The 25,477-nt window shown below is 47.6% G+C and overlaps 1 protein-coding gene and 1 long non-coding RNA gene across 51 annotated transcripts in view; both read right to left on the bottom strand.

Annotated features, from left to right (window-relative positions):
• The window catches only part of KCNMA1 (potassium calcium-activated channel subfamily M alpha 1), a 767,226-nt gene extending 759,510 nt beyond the window's left edge, over positions 1-7,716 (bottom strand). For 49 of the 50 annotated variants that reach the window (XR_008475493.2, XM_035266161.3, XM_054242917.2 and 46 more), the window contains exon 1: positions 6,488-7,716. Coding sequence is in view for 49 of the 50 variants with exons in the window: in XM_035266161.3 (XP_035122052.1) it covers positions 6,488-6,853 (366 nt within the window). In the remaining variant the exon portion in view is untranslated. Of the gene's footprint in view, positions 1-3,381; positions 5,745-6,487 lie in introns of those variants that run through there. The other variant, XM_078345520.1, reaches the window with a different exon arrangement.
• Positions 7,717-17,217: 9,501 nt separating this feature from the next.
• Positions 17,218-25,477, bottom strand: part of LOC118146294 (uncharacterized) — a 105,223-nt gene continuing 96,963 nt past the window's right edge. Inside the window, exons 5-6 of the long non-coding RNA XR_013524882.1 lie at positions 18,151-18,735; positions 17,218-17,978 (exon numbers count right to left, since the gene is read on the bottom strand). This is a non-coding gene — a long non-coding RNA (uncharacterized LOC118146294). The remainder of the gene's footprint in view (positions 17,979-18,150; positions 18,736-25,477) is intronic.

Genomic DNA, 25,477 nt, shown 5'->3' with positions numbered 1-25,477 from the left:
TTGCTACTCAAATGTGGTCTGCACAGCATCAGTACCGCCCATGTCTCGCCAGATCAGCAGAATCTCCGGCCCCACACTGGACCTTCTGAATCGGAACCTGCATTTTAACAGCTCCCGGTGATTCCTGAGCATATTAAAGTTTGAGTTGGCCAGAACAGTGGCTCGCACCTGTAATCCCAACACTTTGGGAGCCCAAGATGGGAAAATCACTTGAACCCAGGAGTTCAAGACCAGCTTGGGCAACATAGGGAGGCCCCATCTCTATTAAAAAAAACTAGCCAGGCATGGTGGCACACACCCATAGTTTCAGCTACTTGGGGGGCTGAGGCAGGAGGATCACTTGAGCCTGGAAGGTTGAAGCTGCAGTGAGTAGTGATCATGCCACTGCATTCCAGCCAGCCTGGGCAACAGAGTGAGACCCTGTCTAAAAAAAAAGTTTGAGAAGCCCAGACCTGGACACACTCTGCAACTCTTGGAGATGGAGATCTGATATTCCCACTGAACATTCCCCTGGCCTACTGTCCACCATGCTAGGACAGCCCTGCCCCTGAGGGTGGAATCTCTGACTTTCCTTTTCTAGGTGCCTAGCCCAGGTGGTCCCACCCACCAGAGACACAGTTCCAAAAGAGACACCTTTGGTCTACTCCCTCACTGTGCACAGAAAGGCTTGGCCTTGCGTGACCCCCAGGAATGTCTCAAAGGGACCCAGTGTTCCCCACAGGGCCCAGGGCCTGGCATCACAGCACAAACAGCCCTTTCACCAGAACCACAGAGGCGACCCTCCAAGGGATCTTCAGCTGGGGAAGGTGGTGTTGGCTGCTGTGATTCACAGATTAGCACGGTCATTGCCGGTGCGAGCCGGGCCACCCACTTTGGGAAGGAGATCTTGGCATTGCAATCTAATGCCAATGTGACTGTTTCTGCACCAGGCCTCTCATGCCCTGATGAGAGGGCAAGCCCCGAAGCAAGCACTTAATCCTGGCTAGCAGCCACCCGATGAATGTCCCCATCCAGGGAACAAAATAGCCGCAAGGCAAAGAGAAGGCCCATTTGGCCTTGCCTTTAGAATCCTTTGTCCCCCAGGCCAAATGGCAGGGGGCAGGCAGCTCTTCCTTTCCTCCTGATGTATGTTTTGGTCAAGTCTCCAGGGCACCTGGAAGCAGGACTAGCCCAAAACTTCCAAAGGGAGGCCATAGGTCCCCAGTGACCGCCTAGGAAATGCTATAAAGTGAGGCTGGTGAAAAAAACCCACGCCATGAGGCTGTGCTCTGTTACAGCCCTCAATTTGCAGATGAGGAAACTGAGGCACAAAACAGTGACATCTTTGCCCAAGATCACAGGCTGACCTTGGGCATTACACAGCAGACTTGACACCAAGCAAGACTGCTCACAGGTAGCACATCGGAAGGCATTTTAACCAATTTCTTTACCAGCAGGATGCCTCCAAGCCTGTGATGTGACCCTCTAAGGGGGAAGCTCAGCCACACCACACCTGCTGATTTTTTTTACAAGGTAATTTCAGGCAAGTGTGCCACAGAGCACACTTTGGGAAACACTGGCCTAGGGGATGTCTTGGAAAAGCTGGTCTGGGTAGTCAGTGAGTGCCCTGGCCAAGAGACTGTGACATCACTTGGAGGACAGGTCTGTGAATTCTGGACTTGGGATAACACAGATGGAATTTGTCCCTCCTCAAGGGTACAATGCTGGACAACCACACCTGCCCACCAAACACCACAGTGTTTCCCTTCTGCCAGCCCTGCAGTTCCTGGTCCCCCACACTCAATGTTCATCCACTGATACCCCCACCATCAAAACAGTAACCATCCTGCCAGGCCCCCATCTATGGAGCCTACCTCTGCCACCCCACCCCAACCTTCCAGCCTCACAATAGCCAAGAGCCATAAGCCCAAGTCTCAGTCTGATTCTAACTGGTTGTTTGACCTATGACAGTACACTCCAGGATATAAAGGCTCCTTTTGGCTCAAAAAATTTATTTGTTATAGTCTGCACCCTTCAGGGGCTATAAGTTCAATGAATCGAAGGGAAAATAAACTCAGCAATTCGTGAAGCTGTGATACCTACCATTACAAGAAGCCTGCTAAGTGCCTGGTGTTTGCAGGGTGCTATATGCCCATTATTTCCACTCCCTATAAGAACCCTACAAAGTAAGCAACAGTATGCTCTTGGTATAGGGGAAGAAATCAAAGCTCAACCTGGTTGGCAGTTCAAGATGCCCTCTAATAAATGTGAAATCCACGATTTGAACTTGGGTTTGTCTGATTACAGAGTCTGTACTAAAGTATGCCTTCCCATAAAGATAGCCAGGGGCCAGGCATGGTGGCTCACACCTGCAATCCCAGCACTTTGGGAGGCCAAGGCTGGTAGATCATGAGGTCAGATCAAAACCATCCTGGCTGACATGGTGAAACCCCATCTCTACTAAAAATACAAAAATTAGCCGACATGGAGGCATGCACCTGTAGTCGCAGCTACTCAGGAGGCTGAAGCAGGAGAATTGCTTGAACCCATGAGACAGAGGCTTCAGTGAGCTGAGAACACGCCACTGCACTCCAGCCTGAGTGACAGAGCAAGACTCCGTCTCAAAAAGAGAGAGAGAGAGCCAGGAATGAGAAGCACAAGCTCTCTGGACAAGGGCAGGTCAGCGGGAGCTCCCCTGTGACTGGGACCCAAGAACTCCTCCTAGGTCACCCCAAGTGATCTGCTCAAAAAGGAGTATCTGAAGGTCATCCGGTGCAACTGATCCCCAGGACAGGATGAGATGAGGCACCAGGGCCAATCTGGAATCAAGAGCTCCATGGCACTGAAGCTCCAGCCCTGATTGAATGCATCAGGCCAGACCCTGGGTAATTACCAAGCTGTAATGGGATCTGATATTTATATTAGTCACGAGCCTGACAGAGAAAACGTGTTGTTTTCTCAGGCAGAGCCATGGAGACAACATCTCGATAATTCATTACACACAGACCATCTTTGATCAAGCCCAGGCTTCTACAAGGACAACAGCTCAAATTGAGAATAGAAATAACTCTATTCCCAGCCACACTCAGGCCCTTCAGCAAACCACAGCTCCATCAGGAAGTTGGCCTTGGTTTCCCCAGATATTTAATGAGAAGTGGACCATATGATGGAAGATGAGCAGAAGGTAGAAATAAAGATACATAACTGTTCCGAGACTGAATTCCTAGAGGAATTGCTGGGGAATTGCAAAACACATTCTGAGCTAGAAACTTTAACCCTCATTCCTCAACTCCTCTCCCTCTCCTATATCAAATCACAGAGCAGGAAGGGACATTAGAACTCACAGAATTCAATTCCCACATTTTATATACAAGGAAAGAGAGACACCAGAGAGGTTAAATAACTTCTTCAAAGTCATGGTTTTATTCAGGTTACCAGAGAAACTCCCTATTCAATATAGTCTACGACAGGATCGAACTTTACAATGTCACAGCCAAGTGAATAGAGAGCTCTGATAAAATCCAACAAGCCAAAAAACAATAATGCAAAAAATTACAGCAAAGAACACTGGAATGACTGTGACCAAGTTCCCAACAGAAGGAAATTGTCATGTTTTCTTCTTCACTTCTGAAAAAGTGCACATGCTACTCTTTTCAAAAGAATAAAGTCATTCCCTATTTGAGATTCAGAGGCCAAAGGTACCAAGGAAGAGATGTCCCACTATGCACGTTCACAGTCTTGGGTTCCTTTGATGAAAAAGGTTGGTGCAATTCCAGAGACCAAACGCTCATGAAATCGGAGTTCCTTGCTGAATTTTATCTCCCACAGAACTTTGGATGCTACAAAAGGCCTCCTTTCCTCTGGACTCCAGCTTTTGATCAAACCATCTTGGGGCTGAAGGAGGGTGAGGGTGAACCCATCTGAGGGCTGGTAGAATTTTCTAGAAAAGCAGCCTATGTTTTTCTTGAGAAATCTAGCACAAAAGTTATTATTCTAAACTTAAGCCAAATACATGCATGTGCATCAAGTCTTGAGAAAACTACCAAATACTTGGAAAGCAAAAAGAATGAAAAAAATACAATTGCAATAAAAACACAAACCTCAAGGGTAGAAAGAGAAGCTTTTAAAATGCCTGACTTACCATTATTGCTTAGAATGAGCTGGCTACCTATGCTTTAAGTGAGCAAATCTAGGGGCAGTTATCAAGAGATTCTGGGCATGCTTTAAAACGGACTCATGGTATCAAAAGGAACCGGTACTCATTCGAAACTGGCCTCACATCTTCTGAACCAACCACCATCACCTCTCATCGCTGGCAAATTTCTTATAGCAACTAAGTTCCAGTTATGTCCACTCAGAGGGTCTTGGAGCTACAAAATATAGCCAAATATTTACGGATTGTTTTTTCTAATCATTGCCAAAAACCTATTTCCTTGAGTAAACTGACAGAAGTTATGCTTGCTCATCATTTAGGAGATCCTTTGTGTGTGTGATGGGATTAGCATTTCATTACAGGCACTGCAATCGCATTTCTGTACCCACTAGCGTAAAAAGATCTTGGAAGCTGTGTTTAAGACTCCAGGATCACAAAAACACCATGAGTTATTTTGAATAATTGAAAAAGTTTTCATTGTGATCAAAATTGCCCACTGCCTGAAAAAAAGCAAGCTGTTAAAAAGTTCACCCAGATCACTCCATCTAGGGAACATTTCAGATCTTTCCCCTAAAGACAGTTGCTGAACCTCAGTCCACCGGGGAACAAAATTCCTGAGACTGTTGGGGGAGGTGGAAGAGAGGGATGGAGAGAGGGAATGTGGGAATTTGAAAGCTCCAGAAAGAAACTGTCTCAAGGATCCAGCAGGAGGGTTAGGCAGGGATCTGGTGTATAGGGCTTTGCTTAACCTGTGGGTGTCTCTGGAAAGTGGCAGGTTTTCCTAGTTAACAAATAAAAAGGAATTTCTACAGCTGAGAAGGTAATTCCAAAGAAAGCTCTCTGGCCAACACCTGCAGGCCTCCGAGAAGCCAGAGAATGAGGATAAGAATGATGGTTTTCATATTTCTCCCTTTGTTCCAATACACCGGTATTTTCCAAAACACAAATGTGCTGCCACAAAACACAGCTGAGCTCCAGCACCCAATAGGATGTATAATTAACGATCAGGAGAGAGAGCCTCGGTTCCCCCTGGTGTTTTCATAGCCAGCCTTCACCCATAGCCCCTGACTTCCCTACTTCTCTCAGCCCCCAAGGAGGCTTCTACAAGTTGCTGTGCCCTATGGAAGTTTGAGGGGGTCCTCAGATTAACCTTAGTAGAAAAGATGTGAACATGTGGGGACTGCGATGTGCATCCACCTTGCACTATTCACCTGGATATCCCTTCCCTCCAAAACGGTTAGTGCTGTGAAGTCCCATCGGATGGGAATTCCTCAGAAAGAAGGCAGCTGGGTCACTCTCTTTTTTCCAGTTCGTTCTTCTTTATTCTGCAATTTTCTATCAAACACCATCGGGTCCCCCATTCCAGCCAGCGGCTACGGGGAAGGGAGGACATCTCTAGGGACACGAGTACAGACCAGGCAGTGAGCCTAGCAACCATACATCGAAGGTGTCGCGTATGCTGGTGGGCGTCGGCGCCAGGAATAGCTAAAGCCGACGACATCTAGCCACCTCGAGCGCCAGGGAAGAAACTCCGCGTAAAACCGCGGCCTCAGGCGGACCCCCGCTCCAGCTTCGCGCTGCTGGGCATTTCCGGGGACCCAAAGTGGGTGGCCTGGGGGCAAAGGAACAGAGGCTGAAGAACTTGGCGTATGTTCCACTAGAACACCTAAGGGACGGAGTGGGAGGTGACAACAGATTTGCGACCTCGACACGTTCTGAATGTGGCAGCCTCATGGGCTGCCCCCAATACTGGGATGGATCTCCCCAACTTCTCTCGCCCTCGAAGTCCCCCCACTACCTCGGGCCATGCTCCTCCCCCGGGATTCCCTTGTGCAAAATTATTCTCGCCCCTGCCCAAAGAATTTTCTTTTCTATCTGATCCCACAAACTCATTTCCCCAACAGGTTCCTAAAGTATGGGCGGATGTGCTCCCTCTCGCCCACCGACAGGAGCCGTGACCCGACAGGTGAGCGGTGCAGAACACGCACCCAGCGGCCCCCAGCTTCCTCCGTCCAAGCGGGGTTGGCTCTCCCCACCCCGCACCACGGCACCCGAGCCCGAGGGTCCCCCACCCCTGCCCCAGCCGCAGCCAACAACCCTACAATAAACAAGAAGACAGGATTGGGCATCCGCGTCCGGGAGCGCACTGGCTGGGGGCAACTCCTCACCCTCGGCGCGCCGCCCGCTGCCCGGATCCGAGAGCACCGGGAGAGCGGAGGAAAGGGAAGGCGGCCGGGGGAAGGCAGGCGGGATGAAGGGAGGCACGGCGCGGCACCGAGCGAGGAGGTGGGCTGCAGGGGAAGCCGAGAAACGGCGGAGCTGGCGCAGAGGGCGGGCGCCCGGGGCGCGCGTTACCTTCGTCTTGCCCCCGCAGTGGCAGCACACGGTCCACAGGTACTTGAGCGTCCGCCAGAGCAAGATGATGAAAAGGCCCCCGAAGAAAGTCACCATGGAGGAGGCTAGGAAAGCCCACCACATGCGTTGGCCCCGGCTGTCGCACGGCACCTCCATGGTCACCGGGATGATGAGCGCATCCATCTTGGGCTCGTGGACCGAGGACGAGGAGGAAGAGGAGGAGGAAGAAGAAGAGGAAGAGGAGGAGGAGGACGCGTCTAGGCTGAGATGGTTCGCGTGGATATTGCTACTCATTCTAAGACTGCTGCCTCCGCCGCCGCCGCCGCCGCCGCTGTTGCCGCCGCCGCCGCCGCCACCATTTGCCATAGCTAGCAACGGGCAGCCGGCGCAGGGGCTCGGGGGAGCTCCTCCCGCCGCCAGCGCCACCCCGAACACCCATCAACAGCCATATTGCTGCTACTGCTGCCGCCGCTGCCGCCGCGGAGCGCGGGAGGGGGGCGGGGAGGCGCCTGGGCTCGGGGCGCTGTGCGCGACCTGGCGGGGTGCGCCGAGATATATACAGCGAGCCGCCGCCGCCCGCCCTCCCCCCGGCCGCCGGCCCGCCCGGGGGGGAGGGGGATGGAGCGCGCGGGCAGCTCCCCCTCCCCGGCCCGCGCCCCGCTAGCCCCGGGTTGCGCTGGCCCCGAGCGCCGAGAGCCAGGGGGCGCCGCGGGCCGCCCGCGCCCGGGGTCTGCGCCGCCCCCGGGCCCGCCCTGGCTCCTCGCGCGGGCCCGGGTGTCCTCGGCGCCGCGCCGCCTGCTGTGCGCCACTGGTGTGCGCTGCGCTCCGGCCGGGGACCCCCCTTCCCCGCGCGCCTCCCGCAAGGCTAACGAGCCGCTCTAGGCTTATTAGGCGGCAACTCGTTAATAATGGATAATCGGCCCCCTCAGCCCGGGCGCCCCCACCCCAGCCCTCCTCCCCCGGGCTGCTCTCGGCTCTGGCTTGCCGCCCCAGTGCGCGCCCGGCCGCGGCAGGTTCACCGCGTCCGGCCGCCGGGCCGTGGCCGCCTGCTAGCCCATGCTCCCGGGACCCCCGAGTCCTGTCGCCACGCTGGCAAGCGTCCTCGGCCTCGGCTCGCTCTTCCTCCTCGCCGCCTCCGACTCCTCCTCGTCCCCGTCCTTGCCGCCAGAGCCTCTTCGGCGCGCGCCCCGCGCTCCCCTCAGCCGCCAGCAGCTGCAGCTGCAGCAACTGGAGCGGGCGCGGGCTCTGGACGCCCGAGGCGGGAGGGGAAGAGGCTCGCCGCGCTAGTTCGCCTGGGCTCCGGACTGGGCACGGGCGGGCAGGGCCCCACCGCAGCTGCCTGACAGGCTCCCCAGACTCCCAGGGCGCAAGGTAGAGCGCCCCCAGCCCAGGTGCAGGGCCAGACGCCTCTCTCCAAAGTGCTGCGCCCCCAACCGAGCGCGGTGGGGTACCCCAGGAGGATGGCGGGGCGCCCTGGGCAGGCCGTTTTTTCCCAAAGAGCCCCAGAGGGGAGGGAAGGAGTGGCCATATGTCAACTAGATTCCACAGGCTGAGCGCCCCAGAACTTTCGGGCTTCGGGAGTGAGGAGGACCCTACGCCAGGATACACACAGCTACCCACCCCTACTTCGCTCTTCTCCCTGCTTCCTATGTGCCCAGTGTCCCGCGTGTGGTTGGAGGGCAGGGTCAGGGAGGCCGGCGGGTGGTCTGTGGCCTCTGACAGCAGCAGGTGGTTTTCTCCTTTTCCTTTATTAGCGACAAAGGCTGCCCAATAGAGAGTAGGCAGAGATCATCAGGGCGAGCTGGCTGGGGTCGTGCAGGCCGGATAGACAACAGAGTTCCCTAAAGGGTTGCTTTCCTCTTGTATAGTCCCGGACTTCATCCATCATGTGAGGAGGACAGATGGGGGAAGGGGGACTTCAGGCTTCATTCCAGCTCACTGCTCCCTATTTAGGGTCTTCCCTTTTCCCACTTAAGATGAAGAAGTCCGTGTTTGTTCCTTAGCCTCTCTCAGTACACCACCCGGGGAATCCCCCTTCCGACACTTGCAGAAATTTTGCACCCCCTGGACACTGTCCCTCCTCGTGCTACCAGCTGGACCACAAGTTTTCCCAGCGCTGATTAAATTGAAGATGATCACGCTCTCCCCTCATTGCTGCAGTGGTTTCCCCAAAGTTTCCAGCTCTTTAGTTTAGGCCTAACTGGAATTCTCAGGTTCCTTTCAGCTCTTCCCGTGGAAAAGGCCCAAGTTAGCATCCTTAGCTTTACACCTGCAGCTGTCTCCTCGGAGTCTGATCAGCTCTGCCCTTGTCCTTGGAGGTCTCTGGAAGGAAGAGCGGCAAGGGAGGCTGAGCTTGGCAAAGAGGCTGAAGACAATGTTTGAAGCCTCCCTCTTGCTTGATTCAGAATGCATTCATTGGGTTTAGGGTACACTTCCACTAAGAGTCAAGGCACAAGTCGAAGGAGAAAATGGAATGAGGTAAGAGTTCTTGAGTACTTAGTTCTCAAAAAGCAGTATATGTAGGAGGGAGCTGCAGAGAGTGTTCTCCAGAAAATGGAATTGTGTGAGCCTCCTCTCTGTACCGTCCCATAGTACCTCCAACCTTGGCCTCTGTGTTCAGCCACTCTAAATGCATCCCTGCCACACCAGTCCCAAGCATGCAGAGGCCCTAGGGCTGAGGGAGCTGGACCCAGGAGTGCTGTGGGGATGCACAAGAAGGTGACTGTGGCATTGAGGTTCCTTTATTTATTAGCCTTCTCAGTGGCTGTACTTTGCTGTCTTTGTACCATATCATATGCCAAGAAAGTTAAGGACATTCCTTAAATCAAGGCCAAGATTCGAAATTTAAAAATAAGGCACTCAGAACATACAAAGAGTAGCAAAGGATAGGGCTGTCTCCTCAGTGGGATATGAAACCTCCAGAATGGATTCCCTTACCCAAACAATTGAAATTTTGCAAAACAGAAGATGTAGGGCCTTTTCAGACATCCCCTACAGCCTGGATTCCCCTGAAATGCTAGTCTGTAGCTACTGGTAAGCAGCTGATGGCTTTGGCTTCTGTAACCCCAGCTGCAGAATCCATAGCTTTTTCTCCTCCTTCATCACCTTCATCACCTCAGCATCTTTGGAGAGGGTGTTGGGAGGCCCCTCAGATGGGGGCTGCTGCTTCTGCTTCCTTCATCACCCCTGCCTCTGCTGATTGAAGCTCTTAGCAAGCTGCAGAATCCATAGCTTTTTCTCCTCCTTCATCACCTTCATCACCTCAGCATCTTTGGAGAGGGTGTTGGGAGGCCCCTCAGATGGGGGCTGCTGCTTCTGCTTCCTTCATCACCCCTGCCTCTGCTGATTGAAGCTCTTAGCAACTTCTACACTATCCAAGATCTCGGCTCAGGATTCATCAGAGAACATTGTTGAAGTCAGTGTTTTCCCCCTTCCTACAATCCCCAGTCTCTCACCACCTCCCTGAATGGCCTAGCTGGTAGGCACTGAGAGAGTGCCACCATCCACCAGAAACAGACATTGCCAGACCTTTGCCCAGTTCTCTCTGGCCATTTCCACATTGTTAACAAAGTTTTGCACCACTTCCAGAAAACTTGGCACCTGGCATTACCAATCGAGGAAAAGCCTCTGCACAGACAAAATGGAATCTCAAACTTAAAAGGAAACGTAGGTATCTTTGATATGATGTGTTTCTTATTTATACAATCAAAATAAAACCAGAAACTGCCCTGCCTACCTCTAAGGGTTATGTGTGAGGATGAAAAAAAAAGGCTGGGTGTGGTGGCTCACGCCTGTAATCCCACCACTTTGGGGGATTGAGACAGGTTGATAACCTGAGGTCAGGAGTTTGAGACAAGCCTGGCCAAAAGGGTAAAACCCCATCTCTGCTAATAATACAAAAATTAACTGGGCATGGTATCACATGCCTGTAATCCTAGCTACTTGGGAGGCTGAGGCATGAGAATCGCTTTAACCTAGGAGGCGGAGGTTGCAGTGAGCACCACTGCACTCCAGCCTGGGTGACAGAGTGAAACTGTGTCTCGAAAAAAAAAAAGAAAACATCATACAGATCTTGGCTGTCATTACTATAATTCAAAAAATGGACAGCCAAAGTTTAACTACATCTTCTGACCCCTGAGCTCATACTTGCATGGGCACATGCCCCCATGCCATGCTGTTCACAGCATGTCCACAACCAGGCTATGGCCAGAGTCCAGGGCACAGCAGAGCCCCTCCAGCCTGAATGGGCTCTCTGACTACCCAACATGCCCACTCCTTGTCTTGCCAATCCCTGGACAGCCTTGGAAATGGGAAAGGTGTAGAGAAGCACTATTAGCCCAGCACATCTTCCCCTAATGTGGGAGTGTCTGCAGGCTGGAAATTGACATCTGTTGCACAAGAACTGAAAGCCCCAACAAAAGTAGAAACTTCACCCTCTGTTCTGAAAACACTGTGAGCCACTTATTTTTATTTCTAAATGCAATTAAAAGCTTCCTAGAAAGGAAGGCAACCTGTGTACCATGTGCATGTGTGTCTATGGCAGCTCTCAAAGCAAATCAGAGGTTTCAAGTTTAAGTATTCTGATCTAAACAATCCTGATTTAAAAGAAATAAAAGGAATTGCATAAACATACATACTAAAAAAGCAGAGTGACTAAAATAAAAGCCAAGGAGAACAAGAAAGGTTATTTACTGAAAAGTTGGCCCAGCCTCACAATTACTGTGCAATGGATTTTCTTTTCCTCCAAGCTGGACCCAGTTCCAATACTCTGACATCAATCTTGGTGATTTTGCGATGGAGAAGCCAGGTGGTGACTCTTTAAATGATATATCGCCCTCTGGTGGATTTTCCTGGCCCATGACATCATTTCATGAATGTTCAAAAAAGGGGCTTAGTTTAACGGTCTGAAATATAAGATATGAAAATTCCAAAGAGGAAAACCCTGCTGGAAAAAACTACAGGGATTAGGGAGGTGGCATGGATCAGGACGATGTTGGTCAAAGAATACAAAGTTTCAATTAGGAGGATCAAGAGATCTAAGTATGCAACATGGTGACTACTGTGGATAGCAATGTTTTGTATACTTGAGAACCACTGAGAGAGTTTAAGTCTTCTCAGCACAGATAAATGATAAGTATGTGAGGTAATACATATGTTAATTTATTTGTTTATTTAGTCCTTCCACAATGTATATGTATTTTGAAACATCATATATACCATAAACACATTTTGTCCATGTTTTTAAAAATAAATAAGGAAAAAAATGATAAACAAGAACAATAAAACCCTACAGCTTCAGCAGAAGGAATTAACCTGTTACCAGTTCTACCAGCACATAAACTGTTTTGGATAAAGGCAGCTGACAAAGTTCACATCATTACCATGACTTGATGACAGACCTCAACTGTTACTGCCCCCAGTAACCCTGACCTGCCTTGAATCACCACTGTTTTTTTTTAAGTCAGCAGTATCCCTTCTAATCACCCTTGGTCTTTACAGTCTCTTTGTGAAGTAAAAAAGGGCAGTAGCAGCTAGGTGCGGTGGCTCACGCCTGTAATCCCAGCACTTTGGGAGGCCAAGGAGGGTGAATCACCTGATGTCAGGAGTTTGAGACTAGCCAGGCCAACATGAGGAAACCCCATCTCCACTAAAAATACAAAAATTAGCGAGTCATGATGGTGCACATCTGTAATCTCAGCTACTTGGGAGGCTGAGGCAGGAGAATTGTTTGAACCAGGGAGATGGAGGTTGCAGTAAGTCAAGATCACTCCAACTGGCAACAGAGCAAGATTCTGTCTCAAAAAAAAGTGGGAGCAACAGCTATTTTCCCACTTTACAGGTAGGAAAACTGAGGCTTAGAACTGTCAGGTTACTTGGTGCAACAAGGAAGGTCTGTTGCCTCTCAAGTGATTTGTCTCTTTGTAATTTATAACAGTGGAGAGTGGGACTTAGAGAACAAGCTTTCGGGTGCTTGTATTTTTATAGATATTTCTATTTACTTCTGCTGATAAGAATAATTCATATGTATTATAATCTTTGGAATATAAAAGTTTCATATACACTTCAAGTCAGTGACAAGAAAAAAGAATTTGTCACTTGGAATCTTACCACCCAAAATAGCCATTATTAATATTTTTATATATTTCTCTCACACCTTTTTCTTGGCTGTGTATTTTTGCAAAATTAGGGTTAGACTGACCGTCTTTTATCCTATTTTCCCTTAATATGAAATTGTTAGCATTTTCTTTATGCCATTAAATAGCATGGAAAACACTATTTTAAAAAATAATAGTGGAATAACATTCCAGTAGATGGCATAATCCTGGCATTTAAATGATTCCAAAGTTTAATATGTTTTAAAATAAATTCTGTAACTGTGAAAATGACTTCTAGTTGTCAAAAAGATGTCCAGAAGATTTCCACTGATATGCTTCCATCCTGTCTCCAGCATCTTGGGATAGCAGGTGTGTGTAGGAAAGAGACACCTGTGACAGACAGTCTAGCCATGGGATATTTCCCAGCCCTGCCCCAGATCACTGGCCTCAGATCAGCTAATTGTGATGAAGAAGCTTTGAGCCAGGACATGGTACCAACGAAGTAACTCTTTTCTTTTGTAACACATCAAATCCAGTGTGTTTGGAGAAAATAGTTAACCCCCTGACCATCACCTGATGATCACCCAACACTCCTGATGTGTGTGGAGAGCCCTCTCCAGCCTTGCTCATACCTGACTGGCTACCTACTGTAACACCTTCCCCACTAAGAGTCCAAGATTCTAAATCTTTGGGGGAAAATGGATGAATGTCAGTCTTCTGCAACTTCTTCCTGCTGACAGAGGGGCGGTGGTGGTTCTGTGGGTCTTGGCCTCTCGCTAGCTGTCAGAGCTGACTTGGCTCCATGAGTTGGTGAAAGCAGTGTCTAGCCAGGTCTGAGGGAGACAGGAGCAAGACTTTACCTCTGTCCCACTGATGGTCAATCTAGAGGTCCCCTATAAAAGGGTGACTCTTGAATATTGAGAGGGCAGTATCCCTCACTAAGGATCATCTGGAGCTTAATGGCCTTTGCACTTAAAGAGGAACCTCATATCTTCCAGGGCCTTGCAAGTGTATCAGGAGCTGGGGTGTGATATATTCAGCTGGCAATCTCTGGTACTTTCATGGCTTTGGGGGTAGATAATGAAACAGTGAAGGGGTCCTTCCAGAACAAAAACTCAATCTGGCAGTGTCCTGCAAAAAGATAAGCCATAAGTACAGACCAATAAACTGGTTTCTGGGTCCTAGAGGGAAGTTCAGGAAAGGTCCCAGCAGAAGGCACTTGCCATGTTTCAGCAGAATGCTGTAAGAGTTCCAGAATGTAAGAGACCCCATTCTAGGAATGCTGCCTGGAGCCAGGAAGAGGAGGTAGATCCTCACCTTTGGCTACGACCTGAGTCCTTGAATCTCCCACTAGGGAAATTCCACAGTGGACTTTGCATGGCTGCCTGACTAATCCTGAAAGAGAGTTGAAGGTGGGAGAGACCCTGCCATCTGCCTGACCATTCTAGAAGTCCAAACAGAAAGAGAAATGACCTCCGGTTTCTCTGCGCACTGCAGTCACTACAATTTGGTAGCATCCACAGAGTGCCTTGCCAGCTCTTTTTCCCTGAGGACCCCTGACATGGGCTTATTTAAGCATAAACTTTAGATGCTTCCAGAAAGATGGCTTCCCTACAGCACTATGCAGCTGGCACAGGGAGACTGTGAGAGGCAGACAATGCCCAGCAAGTGGCTCAGACCTCCCTTCAGAAAAAAAGCCTCTGTGACCACCAGGACACTGTGCTAAATGCATTTTCTGCAAGATGCTACCCTGAATTGAAGGCGTGCAAAAGCATCCTTTTGGTTATCTATCAATCTCATCTTGTTCTTCTCTCCTAATAACAAAACTGAAAGCTGTAAGTTGAACAAAGCAACCCACAAACTGCTCTAGCAGCCCTGGGAACTCCCTGGGTGATATATGGTCATGGGCTTAGAGCTTTTCATTTGACTTGCTCTTGGCTCTTCTATCAAGATCTGTCTTGGTGACACTCTACTGAGATAGATTGGTTGGTTTGCATAAGTGGCTTTTATTCCAGAAGGTAATACATATTCTATTTAAAGTACAATGGCCCATAAGGGGATTCCAGCCCGTTTATCATTAGTGTAGAAATTCAATGGTTCATTATCTGGTAGCTCATTGAAATGACTTTTCATTAAATTCAATGGTTCATCATGTGGTGGCCCATTGGAATGGCGTTCCATTGTCAGTAGGGGATATTTGAGTCAGAACCAATCTACAGGCTAAACAGAATGCATGAGAGGGCTCATGCTGCTCTCTCTTCCCTGGGTCTTCCATGAAGACTGATGAAATCAGTATTGCCTGGGAGCTGAGGTGGTAGGCAGAGAAGAAGCATGTAGGCAGGACATGCCCTTCCTTCTAGGGGAATAATAGTTGAGGCCAGAGACCATAGTGGATACTTTACATGTCCCAAAATGCAATGCACACATTTCCCTAATTCTTAGACCACATCCACAATCTTGGCCATATCGTCACACCGCCTTTTCAATTACTTGCAAATCTTTGTCTTCAATAGACTACCTTTATTTACCTAAATTTCTTTCAAAAGGAAATTCTATACCACCATCTTCATGGAAAACCAGCATCACTACAAATAGCAGGTAAATAAATAGTTTCTCCCTTATCTGCATGGCATATGTTCCAAGAACCCCCGTGGATGCCTTAAACTGCAGATGGCACCGAACTCTACACAGAGTATATACTAGTTTTTCTGCCCGACAACAGAGAACACTACTAAGGGACTAACAGGCAGGTAGTGGGCGCTGCATACACTGGACAAAGGAATGATTTATGTCCCAGGCAGGACAGAGAAGCTGGCGAGAGATTTCATCACACTCAGAGTTACAGCAGTTTAAAACTTACAAATTGTTTATTTCTGGAACTTTCCATTGAATATTTTTGGACTGTGGTTGACCACAGGTAACTGAAACTGCAGAAGGCAAAACCTCAGATAAGTGGGGGAGAGGCTACTGTAATAATAAATAAAATAAAATAACAAATCAAAATATAAATATCTTAAAAATAAGTAGAAGGCAAGTATAAATGTAAACATAATAAATGCAAACGATGCTGTAAACTCAGAGCTTGCTGTTGTCAGGTGAAAGTCCTCCAACTGAAACCTAAACTCCCTTTGCTAAAAGGAGAAATTGGTAAGTGCTGTAGAGATGTTCCAGGCACACCAACCGTCTCCGTGGCAATCAGGTTAGAGAGAGAACTGGAACAGAGTATAAGCTCAAATCATCCTTTGTACTGCCTGGGGTCAAGCAGCCTGCCTGTGGGAAGCACTGCTTTCCTACTTATTTTAATTCTTAATGAGGCTGGGCACAGTGGCTCACACCTGTAATCCCAGCACTTTGGGAGGCCAAGGTGGGTCGATCACCTGAGGTCAGGAGTTCATGACCAGCCTGGCCAACATGGTGAAACCCCATCTCTACTAAAAAACTACAGAAATTAGCTGGGTGTGGTGAGGGTGCCTGTAATCCCAGCTACTCAAGAGGCTGAGGCAGGAGAATTGCTTGAACCTGGGAGATGGAGGTTGCTGTGAGCCAAGATCATGCCACTGCACTCCAGCCTGGGCAAAAGAGCAAGACTGTCTCAAAAAAAAACCCATTCCATAAAGTATCACCCCCCTATACAGATGTGAAAATTGAGACTCAAGTAAGTTAAGTAAGCACCTTGTCCAAAGTCACACACAGAGCTGGCATTTGTTCCAAAGCCTGTCCTCCAAGTCAGTGCATAGTGTTCTCAGGGGTCCCCCAGGCCTCTGACCCCACTGCCACCTGGGCCCTCATAATTCTAGAAGGAAAAGCACTTTACAGACTTTGTCTTTCTCTTTGTAGTGAGAAAAGTGCAGCCTAGAGGTGTTTAATAACCTAACCATAGTCTCTTTGCTCCCCAGTGACTGAGCTGCGGTTAGAACCCTTATCTGGTGCTCTTTTTGTACTCTCAAAGGCCACCTGGTCAGCAGATGAGCCTGTTGGGAGCCAGGCAGGGGGTAAGTTTCCTCACTATCCTCCTTTCTTCTCCCAGCAGGCCTAGGAAATCCTTTCTTCCTGACCTTTCTTTCAAATGCTAATCGGGGCCTCTGAGGCTCACAGGGCTCTTTCCCCCGTTGGGAGCCCCAGTGCCAGGTAAGCCCATGACTGTGAGTCAGCACAGAGAGCCTCAGAAGTCCCTGACTGATGGGGGCCATGCAGAGAGTTTGCCCCATGTCATCTGGGCCTTTGCACCCTGTTAGCCTAGGAGATGTCCCCAGCAGGAGGCTTAAACTCAGCAGGTGCACCTCACAGCTCCTCAGTCTCAGACACAGCCTGAGGCCAAGACAGAAGCTGGGAAGAAGCTCTGTGCAGTCAACCTGGGGCTGCAGGCAAGCAGGACCTTTGGAGACCCCAGGAGGCTGGCAAGGGTGAGGGAAAATGACAGGTGCAGGTGCCATACTGCACCTTTGGGAAGAGCAAAGGTGGTGGGGTGGGTGGGTCTAGAGATGGGAAAGTTTACAGAAACAAAGGAGGGAGCATGAGAGAGGAAGTGGGATGGCAGAGAAAGAGAAGGAAGAAAATAAGGAAAAAAAAGTGAGAAGGAAGGAAGGAAGGAGGGAGGGAGGGAGGGAGGGAGGGAGGGAGGGAGGGAGTGGAGAAGGAAGAAGGGAGGCAGGGAGGCAAGAAAGAAGGAAATATGGAGAGCCAAGGAACAAGGCAGAGAAAGGGACATCACCTGCCCAAGCCAGCGACCTCTTCTGGGTCACTTTACTTCCCTAGTAAAGCACAGAGAGATTATGCCTGTAATATAAAGGGGGTCCAAAGTTCCAACAGCAAGAAACAAGTATGCTCCCACTAAAGGAAGGATCTTGGTGGCAAATTTCTGACAAGTGAGCTCCCCATCCCCAACACAGGTACGCGTGCACGCACACACACACACATACATTCTGGACTGTCTCCTTTCCCAGGGGAATATGTGCTTAAGATGCTGGGTGTACACGCAAAGCACAGTCCTGGGAAGTGCCTCTAACGTGGATGGTCCTGTCTTACAAATGTCAGGTTTTGTGCCAGCTGGATGGGAGCCTGGACTTCTGTGTAGGAGGTGGGGGCAAGGAAGGAATCCCCTTCATTGTGTATTCTCTTCTCATCATCCAGAACAGAATTAATCATATTAGGACTCAGCAGAAACAAACAAGAAGCTCCAGACAGCCAGGCAGTGCCTCCCATCCCCTTTAGTGGCCTGTGGGTCACACTTTTCATGGGAATCCCACCCAGCCCAGCCTCTTTGCATAGCAAGGGTCCAGGACACTGGGTCTCTTAAGCTGACTGAGCAGGGCTTTAAAGACAAGAATGAGGCAGGGGAGGAGAGGGTCTCAGGGTAACACGTTCTATTCCACTCTCCAGGGTTCAGTTCCTCAATTCTACAAAAGAAAAAATATTAGGTTTTTATTAGGTAAATATTTATTAAGCACATACCATGTGCTTTGTGCTAGTGGTGATTTCTATAAATAGGGTTTTCCCATCCACAGCAACTCTCCCCACATCATGAGAGGGTCCCCAGAGGAGCAACCACATGAATTAAATATTTCGCACCATGGGTCAATGGAAGTGCTAGCTCAGCCCTCGAGTGGCTGCATGATCCCACTCTGGAGTGCCATGGAGCTGGGTTCCAATTTCAGCTCTGCTCCTCTCTCAGGCTGCAGGGTGTGGGTCAGGTTTCTTAGCCTCTTGAATTTCAATGTCCCCATCTATATAGTAGGGAGAATAGCAGTGCCTTCTCAGTGAGTTGTTATGACTATTGAATGGAAGAATCCAGGTAAAGCTCTTAGCACAGTGCCTGGCACATGATGTCATTTCATTGGCCTTTGCTACTATTAATGAAGGCAGAAACATGGTTATATAAACCTGCACCCACTTTCTCTGAGTCTCCATCCTCTGATGCATACCATGAAGTACCCCCTCCAACCCTTTTGGTTGAAAGCCATGCTATTTGTATCTTTGCTCCCCTATCTCAACCCAGGGATGGTGATATTCTTGTTTACTCACCTGTTTCCTGTTCAGTGCTATCTCTCCCTCCTGTGATGGAAGGATTGTTCGGTCCTTTTCCCCTTTCCAGAACCTGTTCTCATTTTTCTTCTTCCAAGGCCAGCTACAGCCTCTTGTCTCAAAAATGCATATCTTAACAACAATGAAAATACAGACTCATAAGCAAAATATCTTGGAGAGGACATTTTAGAGAAATGAGGTGCCTTTCCAATAAAAGGAATGAGGATATTTACTGTCTTGTTATGGGTTTTGCATATCATCAACAAATACAAGTGTTCATTAAGCATCTATTACACACACTCACACACACACATACATAAACATTAATTACCATAAATTAAAAAGGGAGAAGATACAAATTCTCAACTCTAGATGAAAAAGATTCCCAAAGATAAAGGCTCTTGACTATGAATTCGCAATCCACTTCAAAACCCATGAAGAAATAGTCACATTATCAGCAAATGTCAATAAATAGAAAAAAAAGCAAAATCAGATAAGACTGCCAAGAACTTGAAATGCATAATATGATAGAGACCACAAAACTAGTAAGTGTAAATTTACTAGACAAAAAGGAAGGAATATAAAATTTAAAAATGTAAAAAGTACAACAGAAAAAAAAAACAGATTTGGAAAAGAACCAAAGAGAACTTGTGAAAATTTTTTATATGGCCACAAAAATTTTAAAACTCAGCAAGTAGGATAAATAGCAGATCAGACTCACTTGGACTATAGCAATTAGGCAAATAAAAAGAGATCTGAGAACTATAATCAGAATGTAGTATATAGAAAGAAAATGATAGAAATAAGAGCACATGCGTGGCTCTTATTTCTATCAGAGAATAGAATAAAAATAGGGCTGGGCACAGTGGCTCACACCTGTAATGCCAGCACTTTGGGAGGCTGAGGCAGGCAGATCACTTGAGGTCAGTCTGGCCAACATGGTGAAGCCCTGTCTCTACTAAAATACAAAAATTAGCCAGGTATGGTGGCAGGCACCTGTAATCCCCACTACTCAGGAGGCTGAGGTAAGAGAATTGCTTGAACCTGGGAGGCAGAGGTTGCAGTGAGCTGAGATCATACCCACTGAACTCCAGTCTGGGTGACAAAGCAAGATTCCATCTCAAAAAAAAAAAAAAAGAAAATAGAATGAGAAAATCCACTGTACACCTAATGAGAGCTCCAGATGAAGATGATAAAGACTGGGGAGAAGCAATAATCAAAGAGAGAACAGCTGAAAAGTAAAAAGCAAGAATTCATAGATTCAGGATGCCACAAGTTTTAAGCAAAATAAATAAAAACCTACTTTTACATGCCTTATAGAGAAATCGTAATTCACCAGACTCAAAGAATAAAATATTTAAAATAACAAGAGAGAAAAAAGAAACTACCTACAGAGGAATGGCAAGTAGACAGCTGACTTCTCAATAGAAACAACTGAAACAAGCAACAATGGAACAAACAAGATCTTGAAAGGACTAAGTGAAAATTACTGTCAAAATAGAATTCTAAGCTGAGCACAAAAATATTTTAGACAAATAAAAACTAACAGAGAGCCTGTCACCAACAGACTCTCCCTGAAAGAATTTCTAAAGGATAAACTTTAGGAGAAAAGAAACTGAACCCAGAAGAGAGTAAGAAAGAAGCATTAAAGAGCAAAGATGTTGATTACCATATAGATAATACTAAACAAGCATTGATTTCTAAAACAGCAAAAATATTAATGATGATAATTTTGATCAGTACCAAAATAAGATGGAGCTAAAATATTAGGCAGCAATAACATGCTAGACAGGTACTATTACATCAGGGTTAAAGCATATCAAGATTCCTAGATTGTTTGCAAGGCAATAGAGGTATGAGTTAACTTGATATTGTTAAGTCAAATAAACATTAAAATTTTAGGGGCAACCACTGAAAGAATGAAAATGAAATATGTAGATTCTAAGCCAGGGAGGGATGGAAAGGGAAATAAAGACAGAAAAGAGTCAGCCAGGTATGCTGGCTCATGCCTGTAATCCCAGCACTTTGGGAGGCCAAGGCAGGTGGAACACCTGAGGTCGGGAGTTTGAGACCAGCCTGGCTGTCATGGAGAAACCTTGTCTCTATTAAAAATACAGAAGTTGGCAGTTGTGGTGGTGGCCGCCTGTAATCCCAGCTACTTGGGAGGCTGAGGTAGGAGAATCACTTGAACCTGGGAGGCAGAGGTCACGTGAGCTGAGATCGCACCATTAACTCCAGCCTGAGCAACAAGAGTGAAACTCCGTCTAAAAAAAAAAAAAAAAAACCACGAAGGACTGCTCCTCCAAAAGAAGGGACTGACAAAAACAATCAATTCCACAAGAGTAAATTGTATTATCCTCAGTTTATCAATGAGGTCTCAGACTCAGAGGCCAAGGGATTTGTCCAGATCCCCAAGCACCTACACCGCAGAGCTGAGGAGAAACCAGGCTTTTTTCTCTAAAAGGCTGAACTTTTTCTTCATGAAAGTAGAACTTCACATAGAGTTAAGTTCTCAAGATATATGCTAATTCATTGTTTTAAAGGACCTATAGAACATAAAGACAATTAATCACTTTGTTTACAATCATTAAAAGATTTGGAACAAGGAACTTGTTTCTTGAGCCAACGACCCTACAGCATATGGACCCTCCCAAGGACCCTCCACAGACACCAATGAACTTGGCATCCTAGATCCTCCTGCTTAGAACTCCTTTGCATTGATAATTTGTACTGTGCAGTTCAGCCCTAAAACCACCTTTCTTTCATAGCTTGTCCAGGTCTAGCACATCCCTGTCTCCTCCACAACACCCAAATGAGCCACCAGTAGATGTTTAAATGATTGGTGCCAACACTTTCTAACTCATGAACCCATTTGGAAAACTGATGAAACCTATGGGCTCCCACTCCCAGGAAAAGAGGGAATCAATGCCTGTTTGCACATACATACACACTTGTAGCAACTTTGTAGGCCCCTGAAATATATCCAGGAATCCCTGGGAGTTCAGAACTGCCTTAGCAAGAAGGGCATAGAACTTAGCACCCCCAAGAAATAGCATTGGGAGGCTATTTAATCAACTCAGAAAGACTGGGGCCAATCCATGTGTGACTATCTTAAATGGCCAAGAAGGGCTAAACTATAAAAGAGAGCACATTTCCTAGTTAGCTATTGACTACGTGGATCCCATTCAGTTCCAACTATAAAATACCAGCAGAGTGCCACTATGTGTCAGGCACCCTGCTGGATACAAACTACAGTAAGATCCTGTCCTGGATCCCTAGGAGCTCAAGACAGATGCACAAGCAACAACTTCACTTCAATGTGGTGAGTGCTAAGGTAGAGCTATGCTAAAATCCTATGGGACACTGGCAGGAGGTGGAAAGTAAGGAGATGTTCAAGGAGAGAAAGCTCTTGGATAGCAGACTTCAGGGAGAGCAGGTTGTAAATGGTTTCTTACAGGACTTAAAAGGTTGTCTGGCTCTTAGTTGATTATCTCCTGGATCTGGAAAGGAAGGGAGGAAAACAAAGGGGAAAAAGGATTCTTATAGAATGTGGCTTTTTCCCACAAGAGAATTTGCAGGGCAATTTCAAGGTATGGCAAGGAAATACATTTTGAGGTAAAATATTTTGATTTTCTTCCTTGTCATGCCAGAGTCAGATTGGAAAGTAAGTCACAATATACAGTGTTCAATAAAACCCATCTGATGAGAATTTATGGTTTGTAGGGCATGACTCCCCAAACCCCTTAGATAGGAATCCACATAGTCACAGGGGCCAGCATCTTGCTGTGGGGTTTGCAGAGGGTTATGACAGGAAAGAGAAACCACCCACAGCAGAGGGGCAGCAGGAGCAACCACCACCAGATAAAAAATCAGAGCTTAGTCCTCATCCCCAATGTGATAGTTTTAGGAGATTGGTAGGGCCTTTGGGAGGTGAATGCGATTGGTGCCCTTATAAAAGAATCCTCGGAGAGACTCCTCGCCCCTTCTATCACGCGAGGACACAGCAAGAAGGAACATGGATGAGCCAGGAAGCAGGCCCTCAGCACACACCGAATCTGCTAGCACCCTGGCCTTGGATTTTCCCAGCCTCCATACCTGTGACAGAGAAAAAAATCCTGTGTGGTTTATAAGTCACCTAGTCTGGTATTTTTTTTTTTTTTTTTTTTTTTTTGAGACGGAGTTTCGCTCTTGTTACCCAGGCTGGAGTGCAATGGCGCAATCTCGGCTCACCGCAACCTCCGCCCCCTGGGTTCAGGCAATTCTCCTGCCTCAGCCTCCTGAGTAGCTGGGATTACAGGCACGCACCACCGTGCCCAGCCAATTTTTTGTAATTTTTAGTAGAGACGGGGTTTCACCATGTTGACCAGGATGGTCTCGATCTGTTGACCTCGTGATCCACCCGCCTCGGCCTCCCAAAGTGCTGGGATTACAGGCTTGAGCCACCGCGCCCGGCCATAGTCTGGTATTTTGTTAAATCAGCCCAAGCAAACAAAGACATGGCCCCAGCTGAAAGTGACCTTGAGTCATGTCAGAGATGACTTGTGTGAAACCCAAACATTTGAGATAGGTCTCAGTTAATTTAGAAAGTTTATTTTGCCAAGGCTGAGAAGAGAGCCCCTGACACAGCCTCAGGAAGGGGTGTGTGTTCTCAACCTTGTACCCAAGGTGGTTGGAGCACAGCTTGGTTTTATACATTTTGGGGAGACATGAGACATCAATGAATATATGTAAGAAGTATGTTGATTCTGCCCAGAAAGGTGGGGACAACTTGAAGCAGGGAGGGGGCTTCCCAGTCACAGGTAGAGGAGAGACAAATGGTTGCATTCTTTTGAGTTTCTAATCAGCCTTTCTAAAGGAGGCAATCGGAGTATGCATGTATCTCAGTGAGGGATGACTCTGATAGAAGGGGAGGCAGACTTGACCTGAGCAGTTCCCAGCTTGAATTTTCCCTTTACCTTAGTGATTTTGGGGGCCCAAGATATTTTCCTTTCACAATTGCATACCCATCTTCGGGAGCAGCAAGAACCCAGATTATTCACGGTATTTGGTTTGCCAAATACCAGGCTATTCATGGTATTTGGTTAGCCCACAGTGAGACACAGGAAAGAGAATCCAGAGCTGTTACCAAGTGCTACCTGAGATCACACACTGTCACCAAGGACTGGCAAATTCTCTCTGCGAAGCTCCAGATGTAACTGTGTCTCTACAGTTACTTCCTGACACTAGGAACATCAGAACAAGTTCCTTAAGAGAACTTTCAGGAAACAGCCTGGGTCAAGAATCCACACAGTCACAGGCACAGCATCTTGCTGAGAGGTTTGCAGAGGGTTACCACAGGAAAAAGAAACCATCTACCGCAGAGGGGCAGCGGGAGCAACCACCTCCAAGTGGGTCCCTAGCCCTGAGAGCCTGAGTCCTGTTGACAGCAGTTGGCTGGAGCAGCAACCAAGACCTGCACAGGAGCCAGGGCTTCCAGTGCTTATGATGAAAACTCCCACTGAGATGGTCAGACAGAGAGTCTAGTTACAGGAACTTAGAGTTCTCTCTCCCCATCCTGGCATGTGTTACTGTAATATTGTGATTTATTGATTTATTTTTTTTTAGGCAGAGTCTTATTCTGTTGCCTAGGCTGGAGTGCAGTGATGTAATCTCACTGCAACCTCTGCCTCCCAGGTTCAAGTGATTCTTATGGCCTCAGCCTCAGAGTAGCTGGGACTACAGGCATGTGCCACCACACCTGCTAATTTTTTTGTATTTTTAGTACAGATGGGGTTTTTGCTGTGTTGGGCAGGCTGGCAAAACCTGGCCTCAAGTGACCTGCCCACCTTGGCCCTCCAAAGTGCTGAGATACAAGCATGAGCCACTCAGTAGATATGATTTTTAATAAGAAATATATATTTGGTCTTCATCCAAGCATAAGTGCTAGAAAACTAGGAGGTTTCCTAGCACACACCTCCTAAAACCCTTAAACTAGCTTAAGTGATTTGTCCTTTTGTAGGCTAATGGTTGACTGTTGACTAGGGAGTCCCTGGATAGCCTCAGGATGGGGACTGATTACCAGTGGAACCAACCCTGTGATTGGAGGATTGGGATATTCAACTCTACTCTCTGATCTCCAGAGAAGGGGAGGGACTGAAGGTTGAGGTGATCACCAGTGGCCAATGATATAATCAATTGTGCCTACATAAACAAGACTCTATAAAAATCCAAAAGGCTGGGAATCAGGAAGCTTCTGGATTGCTGAAGACATGGAGGAACTGGGAGAGTGGCATGCCCCTAGAGGGAAGCTCTGCACCCCTTCCTTTATACCTTGCCCTGCCTGTCTCTTCAAGCTGTACCTGAGTTGCATCCTTTTATAATGAATGGACAAAAATAAGTCAAGTATTTCCCTGAGGTCTGGGAGCAATCCTACCTCATAATCAACCAAGAGGAGAGGGTCATGGAAACCTCCAATTTACAGACACCTGGTCAGAAGCACAGGCCACAGCCTGAGATTTGTGATTGGCATCCGAATGGGGGCAGTCTTGCAGTCTTATGGGACTGAACCTTTAATCTGTGAGATCTGACTCTAACACCAGGTAGATAGTGTCAGGATTGAATTGAATTAGAGGCCACCCACTTGGTATCAAAGACCTGGTCAGCATAAGAAAAAAATAACGCACACACATTTTGTTGAGCAGAGGTAAAGTATTCTGAGTGTGAAGGTAAAAGGAAGAACTGTTCCTTTTTTTCCTACCATAAAGTCGTCCTTAACATCTTTGTAGAAAGCATCACTGATTTTCAACATACTCATCACTGAAAGGAAAAGCCAGCTCCCCACCAGCAAACCTCACCAGGAAAAGGGCTAGACACCCCTTAATAGGGAACTTAATTC

This window comes from Callithrix jacchus, chromosome 12 (assembly GCF_049354715.1).
Source record: "Callithrix jacchus isolate 240 chromosome 12, calJac240_pri, whole genome shotgun sequence".
Taxonomy (NCBI): Eukaryota; Metazoa; Chordata; class Mammalia; order Primates; family Cebidae; genus Callithrix; species Callithrix jacchus.
Note: the sequence above shows the minus strand (reverse complement) of the source record. Positions and strands in the feature narration are given on the sequence as shown.